Raw genomic sequence first — 25,464 nt, forward strand, 5'->3', positions numbered from 1 at the left:
CTAACACTCAAGGCACACTGAGGGCTTGGGAGTTACAACCTGAGAGGGGAAAACTGTAAACTGTTTCTGAGGGCTGCTCTGCGTAAAAACCCAGGCACCTGCCAAAGGCCCCCTCCCAGAGGTTCGCTCACCAGCACCTGTTTTCTTCCCCCTCGGGCCCGTCTCCCTCCCAGGAAGCTCAAGGACACTGAATCAGCCTTTTCCCAGCCACAGTTCTAGGGCATTTTACCTTAGAGCCATATGAAGTCTGTCTGTTGTGTTATTTGATCGTTTGTTTTGAGAGAGTTCTTGTTGTTTTGTTGTTTTTTTGTTTTGTTTGAGAAAACAAAGCTGTTAACATGTTTTCATCCGATACCTGTTAAAAATCTTCTGGTCTGTCCTCTTCATCTGCCTTTGGCAAATGTTTTTTTCATAGGTCCTGGGCTGGTTTGTTCCTGCCTGTCCCTTTCAGAATTGAAGCAGTTCTGTCCGGGTCTGTGTTTAACCATTAATAACGTGGGCAGATTTACCTCGACTCCCTTCCCTAGTCTTCTGAGCAACGGTGCGTCTTCTCTGTCAGAGCTGGAGCTGGAGGTCTGGCCTCGATGCTCCTCAGGAAGCAGGAAGAGTCCAGAGACCGTGGGAATGTGCCATCTGTTTTTCCTCTCTCCTCGGGCTCTTGTTCCCATCTGCCAGCCCCCGTGCCTGTGGTGTTTGTGAGCCCGTGGCAGGACTCGCCTGGAATTTCCAGGGCAAACAGGCCCCTCCAAAGGGGGCCTGGGTCAGCGTCACCTCCCATGACTCGCGGGCCTTCTTGTGGTGGACTCCAGTGTACTTTTGGCTAATGTCTTTCAAGAGGGTCAAATGGCTCCTAAGATAGACTTTTTCCTCCCGCCTTCAGCCTTTCCTCAGATTAGGCCAGCCCTTCTTATTAGCATGCTGAGGCAGTGGACGTGAGAGAGACAGAGAAAGAGTGAGAAGAAACAGCTTCTTCCCAGTCTTGCCCAGGCTTCCAGTCCTCATTCCCCCAAATCAGGTATTGTCAGGCCTTTAGAACATTCTTGCTCACCTCCCTCACCTTACGTAAGGTGGTGGAACGCGGTGTTCGCTTTCAAATTCGTCCACACATACTGTGTATAGCGGATCTTCAGAGCACGGAGTTTGGCCATTCTCTTATTTCAGTAAGTTTCTTCTATATATTGGACTATTTTTGCTTACTTCCGCGGGTTCCAAGGAATTATGCCAAAGCACACTTACTCTGCCATCCTTCCAAGAAGTTCCTCAATTGCTAACTATATTAAGGAGCGAGACCATAAAGATAAAATGTCAGGAGATTAAGAGGAAAATACATTTTTTTTAAAATTGGGAAGTTAAGCCTAAAAAAGATAACAAATGAATGAAAGGATTAACACGGACCGGTGACGAGACAGAATTTGAACAGTTAGAAAATGAAGCTCAAGAAGTAGCTGAAAGGTTAAAAAGCGAAACTCGAAGGGTAAAGTTCTGGCAAACGGATACAATTGGTTGGCAAAATCTAAAAGAGCTAGCATTTAAGTATTTTTAAGCAAAGTTAAAGAGTCAAGGGCTAGAGAATCACATGCTAAGACAATGAAAGAATCTAAGTCTTTAAAGGTTAAAGTAAACTAAAAGGTTGAATGGAAGCCGTATATAAGGTTTATCTCATTCTATAATATTCCGTATTAAAGATGTACCTGTAGGGGCACCTGACTGGCTCAGTTAGAAAAGCATGCAACTCTTGATCTTGGGGTCATGAGTTCAAGCCCCACTTGGGGTGTAGACATTGCTTAAATAAAAAAATAAAAAAATAAAAAAAGATGTACCTGTAGTGATTGACTTACAGAGGTGTCTAAGAGTGTGTTTAGGTAGAAAAGTGCCAGAATATTGCACGGTCTGCATATGTAAACATCCCACCAAGCTTTGTAGACAGGTAGAGAAAGGAGCCCTACGGATCCACCGCTCTGGTAACTGGAAGCAGGAAGGGAGTGGACATGGATGTTGTGGGCACAGTCAGGTACCCCCCCAGGTCCCCTCACTATTTCTGGGCCCTTCTCCCCTCCCCTCTTCGGTGCACTGTGGCTCCAACACCCACACCAGCCTTGCCTCCTCTTAGATGCGCTGCCCTCGCTCCTCTGTAGCTGCTCTGTGCGTTCGTGCAGGGCTCCGCGTACCTGGGGGTTTGGTCCAACCCCACCTTTGGCCCTCAGCTCCTTCTCTCAGGCGGGACAGCTGAGGTGCTGTCCAAAATCTAAAGCAAGCCACATAGGTGATTTTACATTTTCTAGTGGCCACTTTAAAATTAATTCTGCCAGTAACAGAATTTTATCTCCATGTAATCAATCTAGAAGTTATTAATGAAATGTCCAAAATCCTTTTGTATGTGTATTAACTCTTTGAAATCAATGTGTATTTCATGCTTCCACATCTCACTTTGCCCACATTTCAGTTACTCAGTTGTCCCATGTGGCAAGTGGTGGCCACTTTGGACAGCTCAGCTCACCCAACCTGAAGCTGTCCCCTCAGAGGACTTTGCCTGCAAATGAAACCTCACGGCCCTGCCTTGCTTCCTCCACTCCTTTGTGGGCTTCTTTTAGGAGTGCGCTTTTTTTGTTGGTTTTTTTTTTAAGTTTATTTTTAGGGGGGCGCCTGGGTGGCTTCGTCGGTTAAGCATCCGACTTTGGTTCAGGTCATGATCTCATGGTTCGTGAGTTCAAGCCCCGTGTCAGGCTCTGTGCTGACAGCTCAGAACCTGGAGCCTGCTTTGGATTCTGTGTGCCCCTCTCTGCCCCTCCCCTGCTCATGTTCGCTTGCATGCTCGTTCTCTCTCTCTCTCACTCGCTCTCTGTCTCTCAAAAATAAACATTAAAATAAAAAATTTAAGATTATTTTTATTTATTTTGAGAAAGAGAGCATGAGCAAGGGAGGGGCAGAGAGAAAAAGAGACAGAATCCCAAACAGGCTCCACGCTGTCAGCACAGAGCCCAACGTGGGGCTCAAACTCCCGAACTATGAGATCACGACCCGGGCCCAAAATCAAGAGTCAGATGTTTAACCGACTGAGCCACTCAGGTGCCCCTAGGAGCACAATCTTAATAAATCTTTTGCATATAAGTAATTTTTTTTTTCTGTAATTTAAAAAGTCTGGAGGGTTCAAAAGGAAACAAAAATTGTATCTCTCACCGGGAAGCCCTGCTTCATGGTTGGTTGGTTGGTTGGTTGGTTAGTTTATTGCTAAGGCAGCCATAAATTCTAGGGAGTCTGGGTTTCAGAAGACTGGGGGGTGGAGGGGGGCGCGTCTCACTGAGTAAAGAACAACTGATAACATCCGAGATCCTTGTTTCTTGCCGTTTGTCAGATGTGGGAGGCTTGGGCCTTTGGTGTCTGTCCGGTTGGTGCCGAGATAAATAGCCTAAAGCCATCCTAGGCTAAGATTATCTGGAAGTCTGGCTCAGGTATGCAGCCTGTGGGCTCCCCGGGGCCAGGAAGCCACAGGGGGGAAGCTGGGTCATGGCTCACAAAGGAGGATGCCAGGGCGACCTGGCAACGGCGGACTTTTTTTCTTTTTTAACGTCCCTGCAGCCTCACTGGTACCACTGTAGCAGCTTGCGAGTGGGCAGCGCCTGTCTGGCTCCACACCGCCAGCCTGTATAGACTCCCTTCTCTTGGCATCCAGTCCGCGGCAGGATGGTGGTTCCCCGTGCAGATGCCTCTTCCTCATTGATGATGCTGCTTGAGCCAGCAGGCCTTCTGCGCTCGGCCTTGTCACAGTCTTTACTGAGAAGGCATTATGAAGAGGCCCTTTTGGCCACAGCGTCATCTCAGATAGCTTTTTATTTCTACTTTTGCATTTCCGAGCAATTGGATTTTGTTTGCTTATTTGTCACTAGAAGTAGAGGTGAGTGAAGAAGGCTGCTAATTGGCTCAGAAGATAAGGCCAGTCGGGAGCAGAGATACCCCCCTTTCTCTCACAGAGCCGCCCCTTCCTCCCACAGCTACCTTTCCCACCTTCCTCGCTGTGTCATCAGAGAAAGGAGCCAGACAGGTTGCAGGAACCCATTTCTCGATTTATTCCTGTGCGCCACTTGATTTGACAGGCTTTTGCAGCTTAGGTACTGTGTATGCTTTTAGTCTTGAAGTGTGGATTTGGTTCTTTTCATCTACAGTGTTGTTGCGAGTATAGGCCCTTTTAGTGGCTTTTTTTTTTGCATATTTTAATTGGAAATGAGGAGAGAAGACCCACGCACTCCTGGACTCACACAGTGATGGCCGGGAGGTCCCTCCTTTGGTGATTCTCCAGAAGCACTTTAGGCAGAGCTTTCTCTTACTGCATGAAGGTGGCCTTTTTTTCTTTCTTTCTTTTTCAAAGCTTATTTTGAGAGAGAGAGCACACGCACAAGCGGGGCAGGAGCAGAGAGAGAGAGAATCCCAACATGGGGCTCGATCCCACAAACTGCGAGATCATGACCTGAGGCGAAATCAAGACTTAGCTTAATCGACTGAGCCACGGGGGGGGGCCAAATGTTTCCTTTTCTGAATGAGTTTGTGACAGCTTGCATGCTCACTGGTCCTCCTTTTACCTTAGACCCCACTGGCTCTTGACACAGTGGATGACTTCGCTTAGTACTGAGGGATGTGAGAGGATTGCGTGGGTCCTGGGGCGCACTCCTCCCCCAGTGCGCCCAGGCATCACCTCCGCACAGCGAGGGGGTGCTACTGTCTCGGTGGGGCATCTGGGTCTGGCAAGTGCCTTGGCTTCGCCCCCCTCCCCCAACTTCCTAATGGGGCTGGCCTCTAGGGGACAGTGTCAGAGTAGGTCAGTGATCGGCCTGCCATTCCTCTGCTCTGAGTGCCTTTCCCAACTCCTTCTGCTTCAGCTCGGCACCCCAGCCTCCAGGCCCACCGATGGATCCGCTGACGAAGGGGTCCTGCGGGAGTCAGATGGCACAAACGCTTCTATGGAAAGCCAAGTCATCGCTCTCCTTTGGCATCCCGCCTCTTCAGATGTGGCCAACAAAAGACCCTGAAGTAGAGTCCCAGGTCAACCTGTAAGTAAGTAAAAGAAACATCATCTGTTTGGGCTCGGGCTCATGCTCACTCTATCCTGAAATCCTTTAATGCACAGGAAGAAAGTACTCTTTATCTTTTTGGGGAGAAAAGGGAGGGAGGGGGGAGCGGATGTTTGGTTGGGGAATTTCTGTTCTTAGTGATGCCTTACTCGTGTATTATTTATTTACTTAGCACTAGAAACTGAGCACCCACTCCAGCCAGGCCCTGTGTCAGGCATGGTGAGCAAAATAGATGCAGTCCCTGTCTTCCAGGGGTTTGCAGCTCATGGGACAGATAGCCATGAATCAAATAGTCGCACAAATAAATACTTACAAATGGTGACAAGTGCTATGTGTTGCCTTGATTCAGCAAACAGTTACAGAATGCCTTCTGTGTGCCGGCAGCATCCTGGGGATATAAGAGAATAAGACCGTTTCCTTACCCTTGAATACAAAGGGAAAAGAATCCAATATTACTGAAAAATGATAATAATTATACCATAGCTAATGTGTTAGTAGGCTCGCATCCCAGAGGGTGATAACTGGGTTTTCCTGTTTACTTCTGAATCCCCAGGGCTTTGTTATGATCTACCAAAAATACCTGTTGGATGAATGAATGAGTGAATGGAGAAGAGAATACGAGACATGGTGCTTGGTTCTCTAGGGGAATCAGAGGCGACCAGGTGCAACAACATGATTGACTTAAAAAACGAACAATATGCCTCATCAATTCAATGTGACAAATATTTACCACTATGCGCTATACCCAGGGCTTTTGGGAAGCTAATTCCTAGCTGGAGGCAGGAGTCAGAATCCCTGCGGCTGGTAAACAACTTTTGCCTGAGCCCCACCCGAGAGATTCTGATTCACTGGCTCTGGAATAAGCAAAAGAGGACTCTTTTCTTTCTGTTGGCACTCGCAGAACTTAGAGCCTATCCAGGGAGACCGACAAGTAACCAAATAACTCCAGTCTTGCTTGAAAAGAACCATGTATTAAAGTGCTTTAGGAGTAAGTACTCGGCTGGGGCACAGGCAAGAAAAGGGAAAACAGTTGAGATCAGCCTGGCAGGATGAGGGCAGGAACAGGGGAAGAAGTCCTCTTTAAACAGGGGGAGCTACAGAGCAAAGGCTCACATCCATGAAAAGTATGTTCCTGCAGTTTTGACAGGCGTCAGAGCAGTGGCTCTTAAGGCTGACTGCCCATGAGAATCAATCCCCCAGGAACTTTAAGAACAAAGAAGCCTGCACCCACTCCTCCCAGATTCTGAGGTCTAGGTAGGACACGAATACCAATACTTTATGCAGCTCTCCAGGTGATTCTCATATGCGGCAAAGGCTGAGAAACGCTGCTTTTACAAAAGTGACCACACGTAATGAAATGAATACAAAATAGTTGTCAGGCAGCTTATATGCCTAGCTAAGGGCTCTGAACTTTTTATCTTAGGCAATTGGGGAGGGAGCCTTTGATAGCTTTTATAATCTTAAGAGATAATGCAGTGTAAAAAGTACAAGGTTCACACTGTTTAGAAAAATTCATGATTGCTAGTTCTGTAGTGGATTCTCCAGGGAAACCAGGGCAGGTCGGGAGTCACCGCGGGCTTTTCAGAGCGACCGCCATACCTTCCATAAATGGCCCGTTCATGAGAATATGAGAACTGAATCTGAAACTGAAATCTAAAATTTCAGTAAACACTGAATTATCAGAGCAAAATGATCCCGTTGCTGGCAAGGTAGACCTTCCATCTGTCGAGGGTGAGGCGGAGAGAAGGGCAGCTCGCGTGTCTCGAGAGAGCTCGGGGCAGAGCCCTGGCACCCAGGGGCACGACCGGCTCCGCCTCTTATAGACTTCAAGCCCCACAGTGCTCTGCGCGCATGACGCAGGCAAAGGGGCGGGCAAGACTGCAAGAGAGCCTATGAGACGTAAAAAAAAAAAAAAAAAAAGCGCCCACTGTTGGCACCTGGAAGGCCCTATTGGTGAGTTGTCTGGTTAAGGGTGGGACCAAGTCCTGGTGATTGGCGGCAACCTTGCTGGCCAGGCTGCAGCCAGAAGGAGAGGGTGAGCACTCAGCGGCAGGACTTGAAACTGATCTACCGGGAACCACATGTTGGGTTCTCTGGAAAACGGGCTAGAAAGATGTGTAAAGATAGGTCTTTAAGAACCGCTGCCTTTCTGTGGGCTGCTCATTCATTCATTAACTCATTCATTCATTAACTCATTCATTCAACAGTATTTATTGATGACCTGTGTACCAGGCACCTGTGCAAAGATCCTCCTGTCCAAGTACCAACCAGGCCCGACCTTGCTTAGCTTCTGAGATCAGACGAGCTCGGACGTGTTCAGGGTGGTATGGGCGTAGACATGTGTGTAAACATCCTAAATGCGTTTTCTCCTATGGTCTTCATGAAAAACCGACGAGGAGGCCATTGTTAACTCCATTTTACAGATAAGAGAGCTGAAGCCCAGAAGGGTTAAGAGACATGTCCAGGGCACACAGCTTGTGGCTAGGCAGAGATTTGAACCTAGGTTTGCCCAGCTCCAATGCCAATTTCCTAACCTCAGGGTGCTCAGCCATGCAGTCAGCAGCAAAGTATTTATGGAATGTCCTCATGCACAGGCATCTTGATATATATGAATATATATGTATACATATTCAAGTGAAGAATATAACGGTCACCAATCTGGACACCAATCTGGACATATTCTGATGTCAAACAATTCACTGAGTACCCATGTGTTGTGCAGGGCCCTGTGCCAGGTACTGGGGATGCAAAGAAAGCCTCTCCTTCCAGATGAAGGGGGCTGAGGAAAGCGCTATTCCCTAGGGCAGTCCAAGGAGATCTCCCAGTGGAGGAAATACTTGAAGGGTGAGAAGTTTGCCAGGCAGAGGTGGGAGAGGCCTCCCCAGACAGAGGTGACCACATGTGCAAAGTCCAGCGGCATTAAAGCACGCTGGGTGTCTGGGGAACTATGAACAGCCTTGTTTGGCCGGTGAGCCTGGCTGGCGGTGAGCCTGAGAAAATAGGTAGAAGCCTACTTTCCCCCTGGGGAGTGGCAAGGCTTAACCACCCACTAAGAAGTTTGGTCTTGAGTCCCTAAGATGGGGCATAGCATAATCAGATTTGCCTATTGGAAAAACGACTGGTGTTGGGGGGCAGCTTGGTTGCAGTAGGATAAGGCTGGTGGTGTGGGGCCCTATTAGAGTGGCCAGGGAGGTTGATAGAAGGGTTCTAATGAGTGGCAGGAACCATGGGATTGATTCAAGCAGTATTGGAGAGGAAGATTAGAGTGGTATATATGTGGGGGGGGGGGTGAGTGAGTGACCCTTTGAGTTTTGACTCGGGCCACTGAGTGATTGGTCTTGCCATTAATAAGAGGACCCTGAGAGGATACAGTACAAAATCCAAGACAGAATAAGACAAAAGACAAAGATCATTAGGTAAATGTCATCAGTACTGAAGAGGGGTACAGTTACATCTCTGAGGGCACGAGGTACTTCGGAAAGTCTTCTCAGAGAGAATAATATGAAGTAGACCTTGAAAAGGGAGAACTTCCCTTCCTTCTCTTTTTCTTAAGTGGATTTTAACAGGTAGAGAAGGGAGAGGAGGATATTTTAGATGGCCAGAACTTGGTTTGCCTCTTGTGTGGTACAGTAGTAGGAAGTCTGGAAAGTCAGACTGGGGGGCGGGGGGACATATTGTGAAAGATGTTGTACGTAATCCCTAGGCCACTGGGGGACTCTGAATGGTGTTGGAGACACGCAAATGATGGTTGGAGCCCCACTTTGGCAAAGTTAATTTCACAGCTACATATGGCAATGAGGCCAGGAGCCAGTTAAGAGATGGACTAGGATGTGTCTTCTTGGTTGTAAGTTATGTAAACCCAACCCAAATTAGTTTAGGCCAAAAAAGGAGAACGTTTGGGTTCATGTAACCAAACTAAGGAAAGGGACAGATCTGGCTTCAGGGATGGCTGGATCCAAGGACTCAAATGCTGCCAAGTCAGTCCAGCTCTCTGTTAGTCCTTACATTCTCGTTATTCTTAGCCCTGCCTCTCTGTGCCTCTTGGCCCCATTGTCTCCTACTGTCTGTGAGTTGTCACCATGTAGCAGGCAGTGTGATCTCAGGCAGCACACAACTTAAGAGGAAAGATCTTTCCCATTCGTTAAAAGAACCCTGGGGAAGGACTGTAGTTGGCCAGTCTGAGCCACATGTTCATGCCTGGTTTTGTGGGTGAGTGTACGGCCAGGGGAAGCGAAGATAGTTCTTGTTTACCCTGGTGAGCAGAGCAGCCTTGGAGAAGAAAAGGATGGTCTGCATGTAGGAGAACAGGATTCAAATGGGTCACAGAAACCAGTGGAGGGGTTTCAAGACATAGAGTGGTCCGTGACTGATCACAAAAATAACTTAGGACATGTTTTCAAAAATGTGGCTCACGGAACCTGTTTAACTGGAATCCCTAGAACTAGGTGGCACTCAGGTGGCTGGATTAAGGTGTCAAATGCAACCAAAAGTTTGCAGATCGAACTGCAATCTGACAGTTGAATGTGATGATTGGGAAGCTGTGGGGCACTTTGGAGAATAACACATTTTTGGTTGGGAAGGGAGGGCAGGAGGCACACTGCAAGATTCTACAATCCCCACTTCTCTGAACTCATAACCTTGTTTTAGGACTATTACTGACCCCAAATGAGGTAAAATTTCTTCCTAGACCTGTTTCAGCTCAGTGCCTTAGGGGAAAACTCAGGAAAGCTATAGAAAGATGGCTATTGAGGGCCATTCTGCCTTAAACAGACGTCAGCCAGAAGGGGAGGGAAGAAGGTTTGAAGAGTTTTTAATCCCCTTTGAATTACCTGCGAATTTTCTTTTATAGTCTTTCCTAGGATTCATTACAATATACTACCAAAAAGTTGGATTGCTTACAACGTGTAATTCCAACTCTATGTCCCCCTCACTAGGCTGAACTGGCAGTGGTTTACTTTTTGATCTTTTGAGGCAAGTGACCATGTATTTGGAAGAGTTTGTCTTCAAGGCATCATACAACTATTTTAGGCAGTTTTGTACTTAGACATTTTTAAAAAGTCTTATTTATTTATTATTTTGAGAGAGCATGTGAGCAGGGAGGGGTGGGGGGAGAGAGAGAGAGAGAGAGAGAGAGAGAGAGAGAGAGAGAGAGAAACCCAAGCAGGTTCTGTGCTGTTAGTCCAGAGGCCGACATGGGGCTCGATCCCATGAACTGTGAGATCATGACCTGAGCTGAAACCAAAAGTGGGATACATAACCAAATGTGCCACCCAGGCACCCCTGTACTTAGACATTTTAAAACAGCTTCCACAAGCCTTGAGAGACCTAGTCTGTTCCTGAATGAAGGGCCATGTGAATTTAAAACACAGTGCTAGAAGGTAAGCTTTTCGGTTTGCTGTCCGGGGAAATTCTATTCCCCTGTCTTCGTGTTTCCTTGGTGAAACTTTGGCTCCACCCCTGTGGAGGGAAGAGGTTGGACCACTAGCTTGTCTCGTCTTCCCTTCCCCCTCTCGCCTTTGGGGTTTGGTTGCCCGCAGATCTTGTGTGTTCTCTCCTCTCCTGTTTCCATTTGGAAAAACACACCTTAGTCCTCGTCTGCCTCGGTCTCCCCTGTTCGAGCGCGCCAATCCAGGGACAGCAATTCTGCTGACAGCCATTCAGGCAAGTATCCCACAAGTGGCTCGTGCCAAGGTCTAAACTGGAGGGACGAGAAAGTAGTAGGAAGCCCACACATTTGCCAGTGAGACTGACAGGAAGGATATTTTGGTTTCCATTTGCCTGACGCCTGTCACTAATTCTTAACCGACTCCAAACACAGAGCCCTGGTTTACTGATGAGCTCCTATGGCTCCCACGATGCTGAGACAGGCAAGGATTTGTGTGGGTCTCGTTAGATCGGAGGGTCTGGTTTGGCTTGCTTGCTTGCTTTGCCGCTCTTGTTCCTCCCTTTCTTAGCGGAACGTGTAGCACATAGAAAGTGCTCACTAAATATTTGTTGGGTGTTACATGAAGGGTGACAGAGCCGAGGTGCCAGCTAGGAGGCTTCTGTCTGCAGTGATGAGGGTCCGAGCTAACGCAGGGAACGTGGAAACGGAGAGGAGAGGAGGGGTGAGGGATTGAAAGACATTCTGGAATTCTGTACATGCCCACAGGTGCAAAAATGGCGTATAGAAGCCTGTGCGCTGCCACGGTGTTAGCAGTAGCGAACAATGGAAAACCAGTACCTAGGGAACTGGTTAAATAATACACGATGCATCCGCTCAGCGGCATACTTTGTGGCCCTAAGAAAGAATCCGGGAGCTTTTTTTGGTGCTGATGTGGAACATCTCCAAGGTACATTAAATGAAAAACTAACAAAAGAGCAGAATTGTATATAGCATGCTACCGTTTGTGTGAAAAAAAAAGGGAAGAGGGAATATGTATTTTTCTTTGTCAATGGCTAAGCGTCTCCGGGAGGTATGTGAGAGGAAATGGGGGGTTGAAGGGGCAGGAGAGAGAGAGGCTTTCCCTGTTACAGCCTTACAGCCTTTTAGGCTCTTTGGGTTTTGAACCAAGTGAGTGTGTCCCCTCTTCAGAGAGTGAAATACAAATACACAGATACAGTCAACTTTCAAAAGCGGCACTGTGCAGGCAGCAGGAACCGGGCCCGGCGACCGATCTGATGCTGGATGTGAGAGAAGGCATAGGTGATTGCCCTGAACCTTGCACCTCGAGTGGCTTACTGGAGAAAAGACGGCAGTTCCGCTGAGCTGTGCACGCAGGAGCAGGTGTGAGTGTGGTCCGGGCCTGCTGGGGTATCCGTGGAACTAGGGCCCGCAGTTGGAAGTCGAGTTTGCAGTTAGATCCAAATCAGAGCTTTGGTTTGGGGAGTCATTAGCTTAGAGGTAATATTTGAAGGCACAGGAGCAGTGAGGTCCCCCGGGAGGGAGGTGGCCTGAATTGAAAGGAGAGGAATGCGGATCTTCACCATCTAGGCTAGGCATGGGGTTAAAAGACTGTGTTGCTGCTTCATGATCAAAGAATGCTGGTTTTGCTCTGCCAGGACATCCTGGCCCTTCCCCGGGGGAACCCAGGCTGCCTGTGCCCTACTCACCACGGAGCCCAACGTCCCCTGGAGGAATAACCGCTAAAAAGCAATCCTGTTTCCCCAAGGAGGTTATGCTGTTGCCAAGAACTGTATTCCTTTGACCATTCGAGTTTTCTATTCTTTCAAATTTTATAGTCCTCAAGGGCCAGCAACCCATTTTTGGTGCTCACCTCATCTCAAAGTCCGGCACAGAATGCTGTAAGGACACACTATAAATAGTGACTAGATAGTATTACTCTTTCTGATTGTGGCTTTTATGGAGCAAAAGGAAATAGTTTAGGCTGCCCTGCCCTAAATTCCCCTCGCTAGCACTCATTTTTATAAGTCCCGTTTTGGCCTGGGAAGCCCTCGTTCTCACTTGTTCTCCTGACATCTTCTATAGTAATAGACGTTCTTATTAAAATACTTTGCCTCCTACACTTCTGTAAGTTTGGTTTATCCATTACTTTGCTTCCTTTAAAAGCTCTTTCTCACCCTCGGCTTCATAGTCTCATTTTCTTACACTATCTCAGAATCAGAGTAGCTTAGCGAAGTCAACATTTTAGAAAACCTTTCAAAAATATAGTCTGACCTTAAAAGCACAAAGTAAGCTGCTTTTCTTCCGCCACGCGGTCTGAACGTGCCTGCAGGAGAACCGAGCACAGATAAGCATGGGGTGGATCTAAATTGGCCCAGAAAATTAGAAGGACGGTACAGAGATCATTTAAAATGTCGCCTGGGCCTCCCCACTCCCCTCTCCTAGGTCACCTCAAGGTAAAATTCAGTCAGTTCCATGGCATTTATTTCTACGCTTGAGACTAAGAATTCTTCACATATGGGTTATTGGGTATGAAGGGAATCAGAATAGGCCACCCCAGAATATGCTACTTTGGCATAAAGATTATTTTGAGCTAAAGGCAATGGAGGAAAACCACACACGGGAAGAACTTTTTGCCCTCCCCCTCTCTGCTTAAAGGCAGGACATCAGTTTCCCTTTGTAAAGGTGCCCTCTCCCATCTCCCGTACCCAGAGGAAGAGAATAACCCTTCTCACCAGAGACAGAGAAGGCCCTAAGATGTGTCTGCCTAAATGAGCCTTACTCAGCCTTACTTGGATCTACTGTTAGTTTTGCCCGTGTATTTATCTTACCATGATTTACCACTCCTAGACGCCTCAGACCCTCCTTTTGTCTAGTCACTTCTCCACACTTTATTGCCCTTTGTTAAAAGGGTATATACAAGCCCCTGAGTCTAACTGCTTCTTTGGGCTTTCTCGTCTGTGGGGACCTTGTGCACATAAAATTAAAAAGCAAGTGTGTATGCCTTGTCTCTTGTTAATCTATCCTTTTGTTTGTTTAATTCGTAGGCTTCCATCACAGAACTTAAGGGGGTAGAGGGAAAATTTTTCCCTCCCAACAGCTATGTTCCTAAAGTGCGAACATTTTGGATTATAACAAACCGTAGCTACTACGAAGAGATTTTTTTTTTCTTTGTGTTGTTCTCCAGGCACACACACGTCTTCCTAGTGAGAGGCGTGGAGTACAACCTCTGGTTATTCAAATAGTTACTGCGCTCAAAGCAGACTTCACGTTAAGCGCTTCTTCGTGTGTATTTTGTCATAAATCCAACAGCCCTGTGAGGAAGGTACTATGGTTATCGGTATTTGTTGAATTAATTCATTCATCAAGCCCCATTTCACAGTTTGTAGAACTGAGGGCTCATGAAGGAGGAATCAAGCAGTGAACTAATGGTGGGCTAGACAGAGCTAAGTAAGTATCAGGCAATGCTTATGCACATGGAATTTCTCTGTACGTATATGGTTTTTTTTTTTTTGAGTTTATTCATTTTTGAATAAGTGAGTGGGGGAGGGGCAGAGAAAGAGGAGAGAGAGAATCTCAAGCAGGCTGTGTGCCATGAGCACAGAGCCCAAGGCAGGACTTGAACCCACGAAACCATGAGATCGTGACCTGAGCCAAAACCAAAAGTTTGACGCTTAACTGACTGAGCCACCCAAGTGCCCCCACGTAGATACGTATTTAAGCTTAAGGACAAGGTTCTGTATTTCCTCTGTCTGACATTTTTAAAGAACTTTTTGTGCTATAATTTAACGTGCAGTAAACGGCAAGGATCCTAAGTGTACAGTGGGATGAGTCGGGCACTTGCATCTTGTCCACTTTTTAATGTCACAGTGCCCGTCACTTGCACCTGCTTATTGAAAGACACCAAGCACCGGGTGTAGGAAACGTGAACTTCATGAACCGACGACTAGCGAACGAGGTCACGGTTCTTGCATCGTGATGGCTCCCATCGTGTTTGCTTTGTTCGCTCATAATACTGGCATCGTATTCATCTCTGAAATGAATTTGCTGATATTAACCTGAGGCAACATGTACAATATTTTCATCTCTGACTCAAAACAAATTTCCTGAGTCTGCTGTCTACTGGAGCTCACTTCCAGCAGCAGCCGATAGCGAGACTGAGAACACACGGGGGTGCTCTCCTGGCCCCACCCTGGAGAAAGTCATGAAGCAGCCTGTGTGCTCTCCCTACCCAGTCTAGCTCACCCGACCCTCCTGTGTTACTCCTGGACCCTTGTAAAGAAGAAAAGCCCTAGGGGACATGAGGCCCTCCTCAGATATTTGACAGGCCTGCCTATAGAAGTGATCTTGGTTGTTTTTTTTTTTTTTTCTCCAAATCTTTCTTAACGTTTTTATTTATTTCTGAGAGACCGAGAGGCAGAGTGCAAGCAGGGGAGGGGCAGAGAGAGAGAAGGAGACGCAGAATCCAAAACAGGCTTCAGGCTCTGAGCTGTCAGCACAGAGCCTGAGAGCAGGGCTCAAACTCACCAGCCATGAGATTGTGACTTCAGCTGAAGTCAGACACTTAACCAACTGAGCCACCCAGGTGCCCCATCTTAACTTATTTTATATGGCCTCAAAGGGTGAACTGGCTTGTTTCATTCCTTCCCCCCTCCCTCCCTCTCTTTCTCTTTTTCTCTCTTTCTCCCTCCCCTTCCCGTTCCCCTTCCCATCCCCCTTCCCATCATTCAGTACAACCCCAGTAAGAGCTGACTCTGTGCCAAGTATTATGTTAGGTGCTAAGGATTTTACATTGAGCAAAACCAAGGAAGATCCTGCCAGTGTAAGATTTATAGTCTAGTGGGAGAGGCAGACGTTAATCCAATCCCTTCTTTGGAATTTCTAGACTGGGAGCAGGGAGTGAGTCGGGAAGAAAAAGGAGTTTAGAGAGGGCATTCCAGGTCTGAAGATAAGAAGCTAAGAAACTGCTCATGAGCTGAAGGAAAAGGAAGAAAGGTAGAGTGTTTGAAGTGCTGAGTTGGGGCGCGGGCAGGTCCCACAGTGGCCGGGGGTGCGGGGCGGGTAAGTAATGGTAAAGAAATTAAGGAAAAAATGAAAGGGTGAAGATGTAGGACCAGCTAGTGGAAATTCAGATGTGATGGACTTCAGTTCACTCCAGGAGAAAACGGTTTCTCCATTCCCAAGAATGGAGGGCCTTGGGGCAAACTGTGTTTGTGATCACTAACGGTGTGTAAGTAGTGTCTGGTAGAGAATACACAATCACAAATGACAGGTTGGACCCCAGATGGTCCTTACGTGTCTGGAGCTGGAAGTCTGTGGAAGTCTCTTCTATCCTAAGATTGTATGATGAAGACACAGGGAGACTGGCTAGGCCACTGTAGGCATCTCAGTTGCAGACAACGGGGACCCGTCAGACAGAGGGACTGGGAGGGAGGTGGTCACTGGTGACGTTTGAGGACTGACTGTAGATCTTGGGAGAGAGAAGTCAACGGTGCTTCGCTCCATAGGTTAGAGACTGTGAAAATAATCAACCACTGGCGGAAGTGAGAAATCACCTTCTTGGATCAGTTTTGCCAAACCCACACTAAACTGCTGGCACTTCTGGGAGAAGTAGGAAAGGTAAACGAGTGCACATGAAGCCTGGAGGTGTAAATTTGGGGCTTGTCGGTAGTACTGATATCATTGGAATGCAAAGCACAGTCTCTGCAGAAAAAAAGAGAGAGAGAAAGACTGAGCTGGTGAAAGAGACAGAGATTAGATGGTTCCATGGGGTTCTGTAGAGGAGACGCCTTCCGTTGGCATCCAGGATAGAAAATAGGTCTGCCGGCATTTCTCAGAGTCACCTTTGGAATTTATTTTGGTTAAAAAGACAGGTGCTTAGATCCCACTCCTGAAGATTCTGATCCAGGAGGTTTGGGGTGGGGACTGGGCATCTATATATGAGAGAGACAGAGAGAGAGGGACAGAGAGAGAATCCCAAGCAGACTCCTCTACATTGTCAGCACAGAGCTCGATTGTGAGGCTCAAACCTACAAACTGTGACATCATGACCTGAGCCAAAATCAAGAGTCCGGAGCTTAACCAATTGAGCCACCCAGGCACCCGGACCATAAAGACTATAAAGACCATATAGACCATAAAGACTATCTTTATGATGTGTGGTGGTGAAGGATTTCATAAGTCAGAAAAACAAAGACCAGAAAGGAAAAGATTGAACATGTTTACACTAGAATTTTTGTATTTATTTTTTTAATGTTTGTTTCTTTTTGAGAGACACACACACACACACACACACACACACACACACACACACAGTATGAGTGGGGGAGGGGCAGAGAGAGAGGGTGACCCAGAATCCGAAGCAGGCTCCAGGCCCCAAGCTGTCAGCACAGAGCTCGATGTGGGGCGTAGCCTTACGAACCGCGAGATCATGACCTGAGCCAAAGTCAGACACTTAACAGACTGAGCCACCAAGGTGCCCCTGTTTTTTTATTTTTGAGAGAGGGAGTGTGTGCAAGCAGGGAAGGGGAGGGACAGAAGTTCCAAAGCAGGCTCTGTGCTGACAGCAGAGAGCCCGATGTGGGGCTTGAACTCACAAATCAGATCACAGCCTAAGCCAAAGGGGGATGCTGCTTAACTGACTGAGCCACCCAGGCGCCCCATAGCATTTTTAAATTTCTGCATGGTAAAAGATACCAGGAGCAAATTTTTGAAAGAAAAACCACTGTTTTAAAGAAGACATCTGTGCTTTTTTTTTTAAGCAGAAAGGGTTGGTATTCAGAGTATACAAATAATTCTTAGAAATCAACTAGGAAAAGACCAACAACCTACAGAAGGGGAGTGGGCAGAGGATCAGGAATATTGTACATCCTAGAAAAGGTAGCCCATAGAGCTAATAAGCAAAGGAAAGGATGTCCAGGCTCGTGTTATCAGGGGAGTTAAAACTGAAACCACATCTCAGTGAGACCCTATTTCATGTCCTTCAGACTGGCCCAAACCCACCAAGTGTTAGCGAGGATGCAGAGCACCCACAACACACATGCTACAGTTGGGGGAGGAAATCGCTACTCTCGCTTTGGAAAGCAAGTTTGCAAAATGTAGAAAAAATAAACAGGCTCTTATGACCCAGCAGTTCCCCCTCCTGGGTATGTGATCTAGGGACATGATTATCGTCTTGAAGGAGAGCTGTGAAAGGATGTTCATCACAGTGTTGCTTAGAAACTGGAAACAACTGAAATGTCCAAGAGTAGGAGAATGGAAGAACGACGGTACATTAATGCAGAAGGATGCTGTACAGCCGTGTGTGTGAATGAATTAGAGCTACGGGTATCCACATGTCTAAATCTTGGCATCAGATTGTTCAACCAGAGACATTAGTTGTGGAAAGACATACCATAGTGCGGTATTTATTTGTGTAAAATTTTAAAACATGCAAAATAATATTGCATATTGTTTATGAGTAAGTACATAGGTAGTACTAATATAAAAATATGAGCCAGAAGTATATATCAAATTATTTAGTGATTGTTTCAGGGGAAGGAGAGAGGGCAGTAGGATCAAAGAGAGGTACCCCGGCGTTTCAAGTCTATCTGTAATGTTCATTATGTTATCTATTTTTCTGTGTCTTGAAGTATGTCATCATAAAACAAATTAGGGAAAAAGTTTGAGAATCAAGATGTGGAATTGGTGCTTCCCAAATTTCAGTGTGTATCTGAAACCTCAGGAGATTTTGTTAAGAGGCGATTCTGTTTCATTAGGCCTGGGGTAGGGCCCGAGAGTCTGCATATCTAACCGGCTCAGGCCCAGGGGCCAGTGGCGCTCTTCTGAGTCGCCAGCGTCAGAATGACCTGGGTCTTCCCTAGGATTCTTGCCACATAGGGGACTGTTCAGAAGCGCCCACCCTGGATAGCATGCGTCCCTTCGGGGCCTGGGCGCAGCCAGAGGCAGATCTTGTGCACGTCAGTGGAAAAACTCTGAGGACCTGCCGAGACAGACCTTGGAAGGATTTCCCCAAAGAAGTAAAACCTGCAAGTGATCAAGGGAGGTGTGCAGCAACATATGTTGTCTGTTGATTTTTTTTTTCCTTGAAGAAGTTCCTGTTTAACACTTTGTGGTCATACCTGTAGAGGTCTCCTGTGGACAAATTATACTGTCAGCTGGAAAGCCCTCCAGTCATGACCTTATAGGAGAGGAAAACCCAGGTCACTGAAGTGTGGGAAAGGGAGCGAGCAGATGCCCAGACATTACACTTACTGGGATCATTTGGTAGGTGGTGGTTCCCAGCTTTCCGGATGGCCGGTCTGGTGCCGAGGAAAGCACAACAGACCTCCCAGGCTTCTGCTGTGGGGCACCCGCACCTGAAGTTTGCATATGCTACTCACGAAGGCATAACAAGAGGCTGTTTTACAATTTACTATATTTGCTAGACCCAGATGTGCTTTTCTTGCACAATATTTTTCCTGTGAAACGCCGTGTACTTGAACATTTCCTGCTGAACTGTAAGTGCTGTGAGGGCAGGGTCCACACGTCTCAGGTTTAGCACCTGGCTTGCCACCTGGGATCTCATAGGTGCGCCGTAACTATTTATTGAATAAGTGAAAGAATTTGGGCTCAGATACAGTTTTTTTTTTTTTTAATATCTTAAAATTATTTATTTTTGAGAGAGAGAGAGAGCAAGCGAGCAGGGGAGGGGCCGAGAGAGAGAGAGACATAGACTCCGAAGCAGGCTCCAGACTCCGAGCTGTCAGCACAGAGCCCGATGAGGGTCTCGAAGCCACAAACCGTGAGATCATGACCTGAGCCGAAGTCGGACGCTTAACCGACTGAGCCACCCAGGCGCCCCTCAGATAGTTTTTTTAAATGAAACTTTTTATTTTTGAGAGAATCATAGATTCATATAAAGTTGTAAGAAATAACACAGAGAGGGACACCTGGCTGGCTTAGTCGGTAGAGCTCATGACTTGATCTCGGGATCATGAGTTCAAGCCCCATGCAGCGGCTTAAGGAGAAAAAAAAAAAAGAACAGAGAGAGATCCCATGTGCCCTTTACCCAGTTCCCCCCAAGGTAGCATCTTATGTCACTATCATACAGTGTATCACAACCACAAAGTTGTCATGGATACAGTCTGCTGGTCCTAGATTTCCTGTTTTACGTGCAGTTCTGTGGTATGGCTGGGTCTGGTTACCCACCACCACAGGCAAGGTACAAAAAGGCTCCATCACCGCAGGGTGCCTCATGTAGCCCTTTATAACCATGCCCACCTCCCTAACCTTGTCATTTCGAGAATGTTATATAAACGGAACCACACACAATGTAACCTCTTAGGATTGGCTTTTTTCTACGCACCATAATCCCCTGGAGATTGGTGCAAGTTGTTGCATTTTGCAGTAGTTTGTTCCTTTAATTACTGAGCAATACTCCGTGGGATGGATATACCATAGTTTGTTTAACCATTTGCCCTTTCAAGGACTTCTAGGATTTTCCCAGCTTGGGGCTTTTCCGCAGAAAGCTGCTAGGAAACATTTGTGTACAGATTTTTGTGCCTATCCACTTTCATTTCTCCAGGATAAATGCCCAAGGGTGCAATTACTGGGTCATATGGGTGAACTGCACGTTTAATTTTATAAGTCACTGCCAAACTGTTTCCCAAAGAGGCTCAGCTTACCATGTGACATTCCCACCGCAGTGTGTGAGAGGTCCGGCTGCTCCTGTCCTCACCAGTATTTGGTGTGGTTGCTGTTTTTTTTTATTTAGAAAATTTTAGAGGCGGTGGTAGAGATCGTTACTAAGAGAAACCTTGCAGGGAATTGTAAGACTTCATTAATAGTAGAGAACCAGATGAATTCTGGGGACATATGTCTTTGTTGGAAACTTAGTGAGTACGTAAATATTCTAGGAGGAATGCATTCCAGAATGTTGGAGAAAAGAGGATTTGAATGAGAAAGGTGATGAGTAACAGTGAAAGTAACATCAGATGCACCGAAAAAGATGTTTCAGAATAGCTAATTCGGGGGTGGGGGAAAGGGGAATGAAAAGGAAGCAGGGACCCACCTGAGCTTAAGCAGAGCAAAGGTGAGCAGACATTATCATTCGTTTATTCATGATTCATTTATTCAACAAATATGTACTGAGCAGCCTGCTATGAGGCAGGTACTCTGTAAGACGCACAGGGCCTGGTGGTGGTGACCAAGATAGATAAGGTCTGTGGGGTTTAGAATAACGAACATTTATTTAGTGGCTACTATGTCAGGTGTTGTGCTTTTAATCCCCCCGTGGAGGCAGATGTTATTTTAAGCCCATGTCATAGATGAGGAAAGAGGTTCAGGGAGGGTAAGTAACTTGCCTGAGGTCACAGAGCCAGTGTGCCAAAGAGATCCAAATCCGGGCACGCGTGTCTGACCACCTTATGGCTGGTGGAATTTGCTAAGGGTGTGGTAAACTTAAGATCCTGGTCCACAGAGCACATGGTACCTGCAACCCCAGCAACACGGTAGGGGAACAGGGTGCTGTCTGAAGCAAGAATCGAGGGGCTCTGATTTCCAGGGCTCCTTTCACTCGACAGATCTTCCTGCTTAATTCCTTCTTCCTGGTATCTTAAGTGTCTTCAAACGAGGATAGAATTCTTCCATTTCACCCCTGGAAATTAATGTATAATTGCATCTCTGCTTTTTCGGTGTCGCTTATCTTCAAGAGAGACAACTGGTCCCTTATGTGCAATAAGCTGTTCTAGTTCCTGGTGTTTAGAAGCTCAGGCTCCCTCCACGCCTCAGTCTGTAGTCTGGCACATTTTTTAGCCTCTCTGTTCCTCAAATAGGGGAATCTCTTCCATCTGTCTATTACTCTCTGCTTATCAAGGGGGCTGAGGCATTGTCCTGGAGCTCCTGACATTGAACTCTGCCATCAGTAGGCTTCTGAAAAACTGCCTGTTGCCTTTCACAAATTCTCTCTGCTGATCCAGGAAGAGTCCCCGTGCTGGCTTTAACTATTCCAGCAGGGCTAGAAATGACTGAGGCCTGGACTGGTGGGGTTCTGGCCTGTCGTTAAGGTGAGTCACTAAGCTCCAGGTCAGTCGAGTAAGAACCTGTATCATTGAGTGTCCGCTTCTTTTCTTTCCTTATTTAGTTTGACTCTTTGGAGGGGGTTGTCCTGCCTTCCGAGAACCTGACTTATATAATGGTAATTTTTCTAGCCTCTTTGTGGGGCTGGAAATCTGTGCTCCCGTCCCTGGCCTTATTTAGAGACGTGACATGAAGGTCCTCAGCTCTGTACACGCTTGCAAAGCATGATCCGGCATCCTCACACATTAGTTTTGCTAAAACAGTTTATTTAGAGCCCAGACCACACTGCATGTGAAGAACTTGAACTCTCTGGTTCTTTTTTGCACCTGCCTTGTGCTGGTGACATGTTCTTGGGTCCTAAGTATTTTCTAGGTGAGGTCGCACTGCTAGGGCAACCCTTTTAGGGAGGAGATGTCATGCTGAGCTGTGATGCTATACTTAGCCTTGCCCTGGGAGGCCTACTGCTTGGCCCCAAGCCTCCTCTTCTGCTGCAAGGTTGGCGGGGGAGTGGTCTTATTTAAAACTCTGGAAAAAGCGCGTAATCATTTATGGCAAATGTCCCTTCCCAGGGCTCTAACAACCTAAGAATTGATACTCCTAATAAGAGCAGTAATAATAGCTAACACTGGGGCGCCTGGGTGGCTCAGTCGGTTGAGCATCCGACCTCGGCACAGGTCATGATCTCATGGTCTGTGAGTTCAAGCCCCACATTGGGCTCTGTACTGACACCTCAGAGCCCGGAGCCTGCTTCAGATTCTGTGTCTCCCTCTCTCTGACCCACCCCCATTCATGCTCTGTCTCTCTCTGTCTCAAAAATAAATAAACATTTTAAAAAAAAAGCTAACACTAATTGAGTAGTTTTTATGTGACAGACCTTGTGCTTAAAATAAACTTTTATTCTAATTTATTCTTTCTAACCCTGTTAAGTAGGCGATACCAACAACCACATTTTATCCAGGAGGGAACTATTGCCCAGAGAGGTTAAGGACTTATATCTGTGACTGAAGCACCTGCCCCTAAGGACCGTATCACCCGTATGTCCTCCCATTAGTAGAAAACAAACAAGGCCTTGTCCTTCCTTATAAAAGTGCTGCAGAATGGTTAACGGGTTTCCCAGGGATTCCAGAGTCGTCTGGAAGTGCAGTATTTTTCAAAACACTGTCTGTGGACCACCTGTATCAGAATTCTCCCGGCTGCTTGTTAGAGTCACAGACGAGCTGAATCACAGCCTCTGGGAATAGGGCCAGGGAACCTGCATTTTTAGAAAGCTTCCCCCAGGGATTCTGGTGGACTTGAGTATTTCCATTGGCTTATTAATCACAGTTTATGGGTAGGCCTGAAACCAACAAAAAGGATCTGTGAGGCTGCATGGCAGTGGCCGGGCAAACTTTCTATGTAAAAAGGCCAGGTAGTACATAGCTTGAGCTTTGTGGCCCATGCAGTCTCTGTTGCAGCTACTCAATTCGGCCTTTGTGATGCCAAAGCCGTTGCAGACTACCTGTATCCAGAGGGCGCGGCTGTGTGCGAATAAAACTTTGTTCGCAGTAACGGGCAGTTGGGGGGCCACTGTTTGCTCACCCCGGAGAGTTGTCCTGGCCCACCAGCCCTCTGACAACCCCTTTTTGCGGGAGTTACCCTTCCCCTGTCTGTTACCTGTGGAGAGCTTTATCTGTTAAGGTAAAATCACCTGTTGTAATAAACTCTGAGTCTTAGTGCCATAAAATAAGAAAAGTTATTTTTCACTCACATCATGTGGGATCTTCTCTGTGGTCACCAAGCCTCCTTCATGTTGTGGCTTCACCCCCCGCTTGGTCTTCATTGCCCTCTCCATTCAACCAGTGGATGAGGAAAGAGAGCAAGGACTATTTGTGGAAGAGGTACCCATCATTTCTACCCACACTGCACTGGCCAGAACTCTTACTGTCTGGAGTCCAAAACCCGTGAATTCTCAAAGCCTGTGAAGCCCTTGGTCTCTAGACGCTCTCTGTTTGCTTCTTGTGTGTGAAATCCATCTGGCTCTTGCCCGGGTTCGTCTCTTCTTTGTAAAAAACCTTGCTAAGGTCGGCCAGTGGCAGCCATGCACAGCATCACTGCTCTGTCCAGCCACTTTCCCTAGGGCTGCAGGTCCGCCTTCTACATTACCGTGGGTGTAAGCTTCATCCACATTTTGCCACCTTGTTACGTAGATCTCCATTTTCCCAGCCTCTGAGATCAATTTCCTTACTGGCAGCTGCCTGCCTACCAGGCCGGTGCCACAGATAGTAGGTTGTTGATATGGGAGCACCCCACTTGCAAGATACCTACTTCCATATGACTTTGGGTGACACCGCAGCTTTAACGGGTAAACCTAAATTCTAAGGGACGGACACACTCAGTGTTTAGTTCTTGCTCACATCATATTCTAATACGGAGGCTCTTGGAGGTGTGGCCTTCTGCTTCGTCTTTCAGAGACCCAGGTGTTTTTGGGTCTCTGCCCTCCTGGGGGTCCTTGCAGCCCTCCCCACCCTGCTGGCCAAGGGGAAGGAAAGTAAGACGTCCCATGGGATGTGCCTGGAAGTGGTGCCCATATCCTCTTTGCCAGAGCCCAGTCATGCAGTCACACTGCAAGAGGCTTGGGACACGTAGTCTAGTGACAAGCCCAAGAGGAAAACAGATTAAGGTTTGGCGTGCACATAGCAGTGTCTGCTTCCTGGGCCAGAGCTGTCTGGACGGATGGAACAATGACCATTGGCTTATGAGAGAGAATGTCAGCCTTCGTGCCCACGAGGGGTGCTCTCGGGCATTAGCTAGTTAGATCCAAACGGTGTGCGAAGATCTCCACTAATACAACAAACATGTCCCGCATGTCCACTCTGTGCCGAGCAGTAGGCCAGGCGTGGGGACCTGCAGGAGAACAAAGTTCCTCTTGGAGCTCCGGGTGACCTCTTCAATCACATCTCCTGTGCTGGGTCCGAAGGGGCCAGAGAGCCTGGGGACGGCATAGGGGAGCCAGGAGGGTTTCATAACGAGGCGGTTTGAGTGCCTCCTGAGGCCACAGAAGTGCACCCCATATAGTTCAGCCTGGCTCCCACCATCAGCAGGCACTGTCTCTGCAGTGTATTGGGGGAGATGTAATTAGAGGGGGAAAAGGACAACCGATAGCAGATGTTCTGTTTATCTCTCTCCTGGTTGTTTTCATAGGACACTGCTTTCCCACTATGAAGCTTCTGAGGATGTGATTGCCCCAGGACACAGACCCGTCATCTTTGTCGAGTTACTTTCTGGCTGTTGGCAAAGTTAGGGAGCTGGCACTGTGTCTTAGAACACCCTCGGTGGTGCTGAGAGCAGCCTGGGGAGGGGCCCAGAGCCCAGCATGTTTGTTCTTTTCATGATATTGGCCATTCGTGTTAGAAACTGCTGCTATTGATGGTGGGCTGGTGGCCCCACTAAAACTGAAGAGGTGGGCCGAGCCAGACAGACAGAGCTTTCTGTCATCAGCCACTGGGCGTCCACTCTCTGCCTGATCTCCGGCTGGTGCTTAGACACTCCTGTCACTGGAGCCTCCTCTCTCGGTTATGCAAGGCCACCAGGGAAGGATCCTGAAACTGTTATGTAGGGCAATGGCAGATTCTCCAGGAGGGTTTTGAAAATGGACATAGAGGACATATTTCATACAGACCAGAAGTTTTAAATCTCTTTCAGGGATTTGGGGGGGGGGGGTTGGGGGGGGGGACAGAAAATCCTGTCACTGAAAGCAGGACGGTTGCCTGGGTAATATCTAGGACACTCTTCCAAGCTGCAGTCATTAATTTGTTGCACATTTTCTGCTAAGGAAGTGGAAACTACGAAAGGTTAAATTTCTCATATAAGATTAATTCAGCCATCTCTGTGAAATGGTGGAAGCAGAATACCATTAGACCCTCTAATCTCATTTCTCTCATGCTGTCTTGCTTGGAGCCTATCAAATAGTGTCCTGGCAAA

The 25,464-nt window shown here is 47.3% G+C and overlaps 2 protein-coding genes across 4 annotated transcripts in view; one reads left to right on the top strand and one right to left on the bottom strand.

The window, feature by feature from the left end:
- The window catches only part of RPL12 (ribosomal protein L12), a 534,927-nt gene that overhangs the window by 358,010 nt on the left and 151,453 nt on the right, over positions 1-25,464 (bottom strand). The gene's annotated exons all lie outside the window — the stretch shown is intronic.
- Positions 1-25,464, top strand: part of GARNL3 (GTPase activating Rap/RanGAP domain like 3) — a 149,947-nt gene that overhangs the window by 11,747 nt on the left and 112,736 nt on the right. For both annotated transcript variants that reach the window (XM_049637751.1, XM_049637741.1), the window contains exon 2: positions 4,872-5,042. In XM_049637751.1, coding sequence (XP_049493708.1) covers positions 4,900-5,042 — 143 coding nt within the window. In that variant the 5' untranslated portion in view covers positions 4,872-4,899. The remainder of the gene's footprint in view (positions 1-4,871; positions 5,043-25,464) is intronic.

Source organism: Panthera uncia, chromosome D4, assembly GCF_023721935.1.
Source record: "Panthera uncia isolate 11264 chromosome D4, Puncia_PCG_1.0, whole genome shotgun sequence".
Taxonomy (NCBI): domain Eukaryota; kingdom Metazoa; phylum Chordata; class Mammalia; order Carnivora; family Felidae; genus Panthera; species Panthera uncia.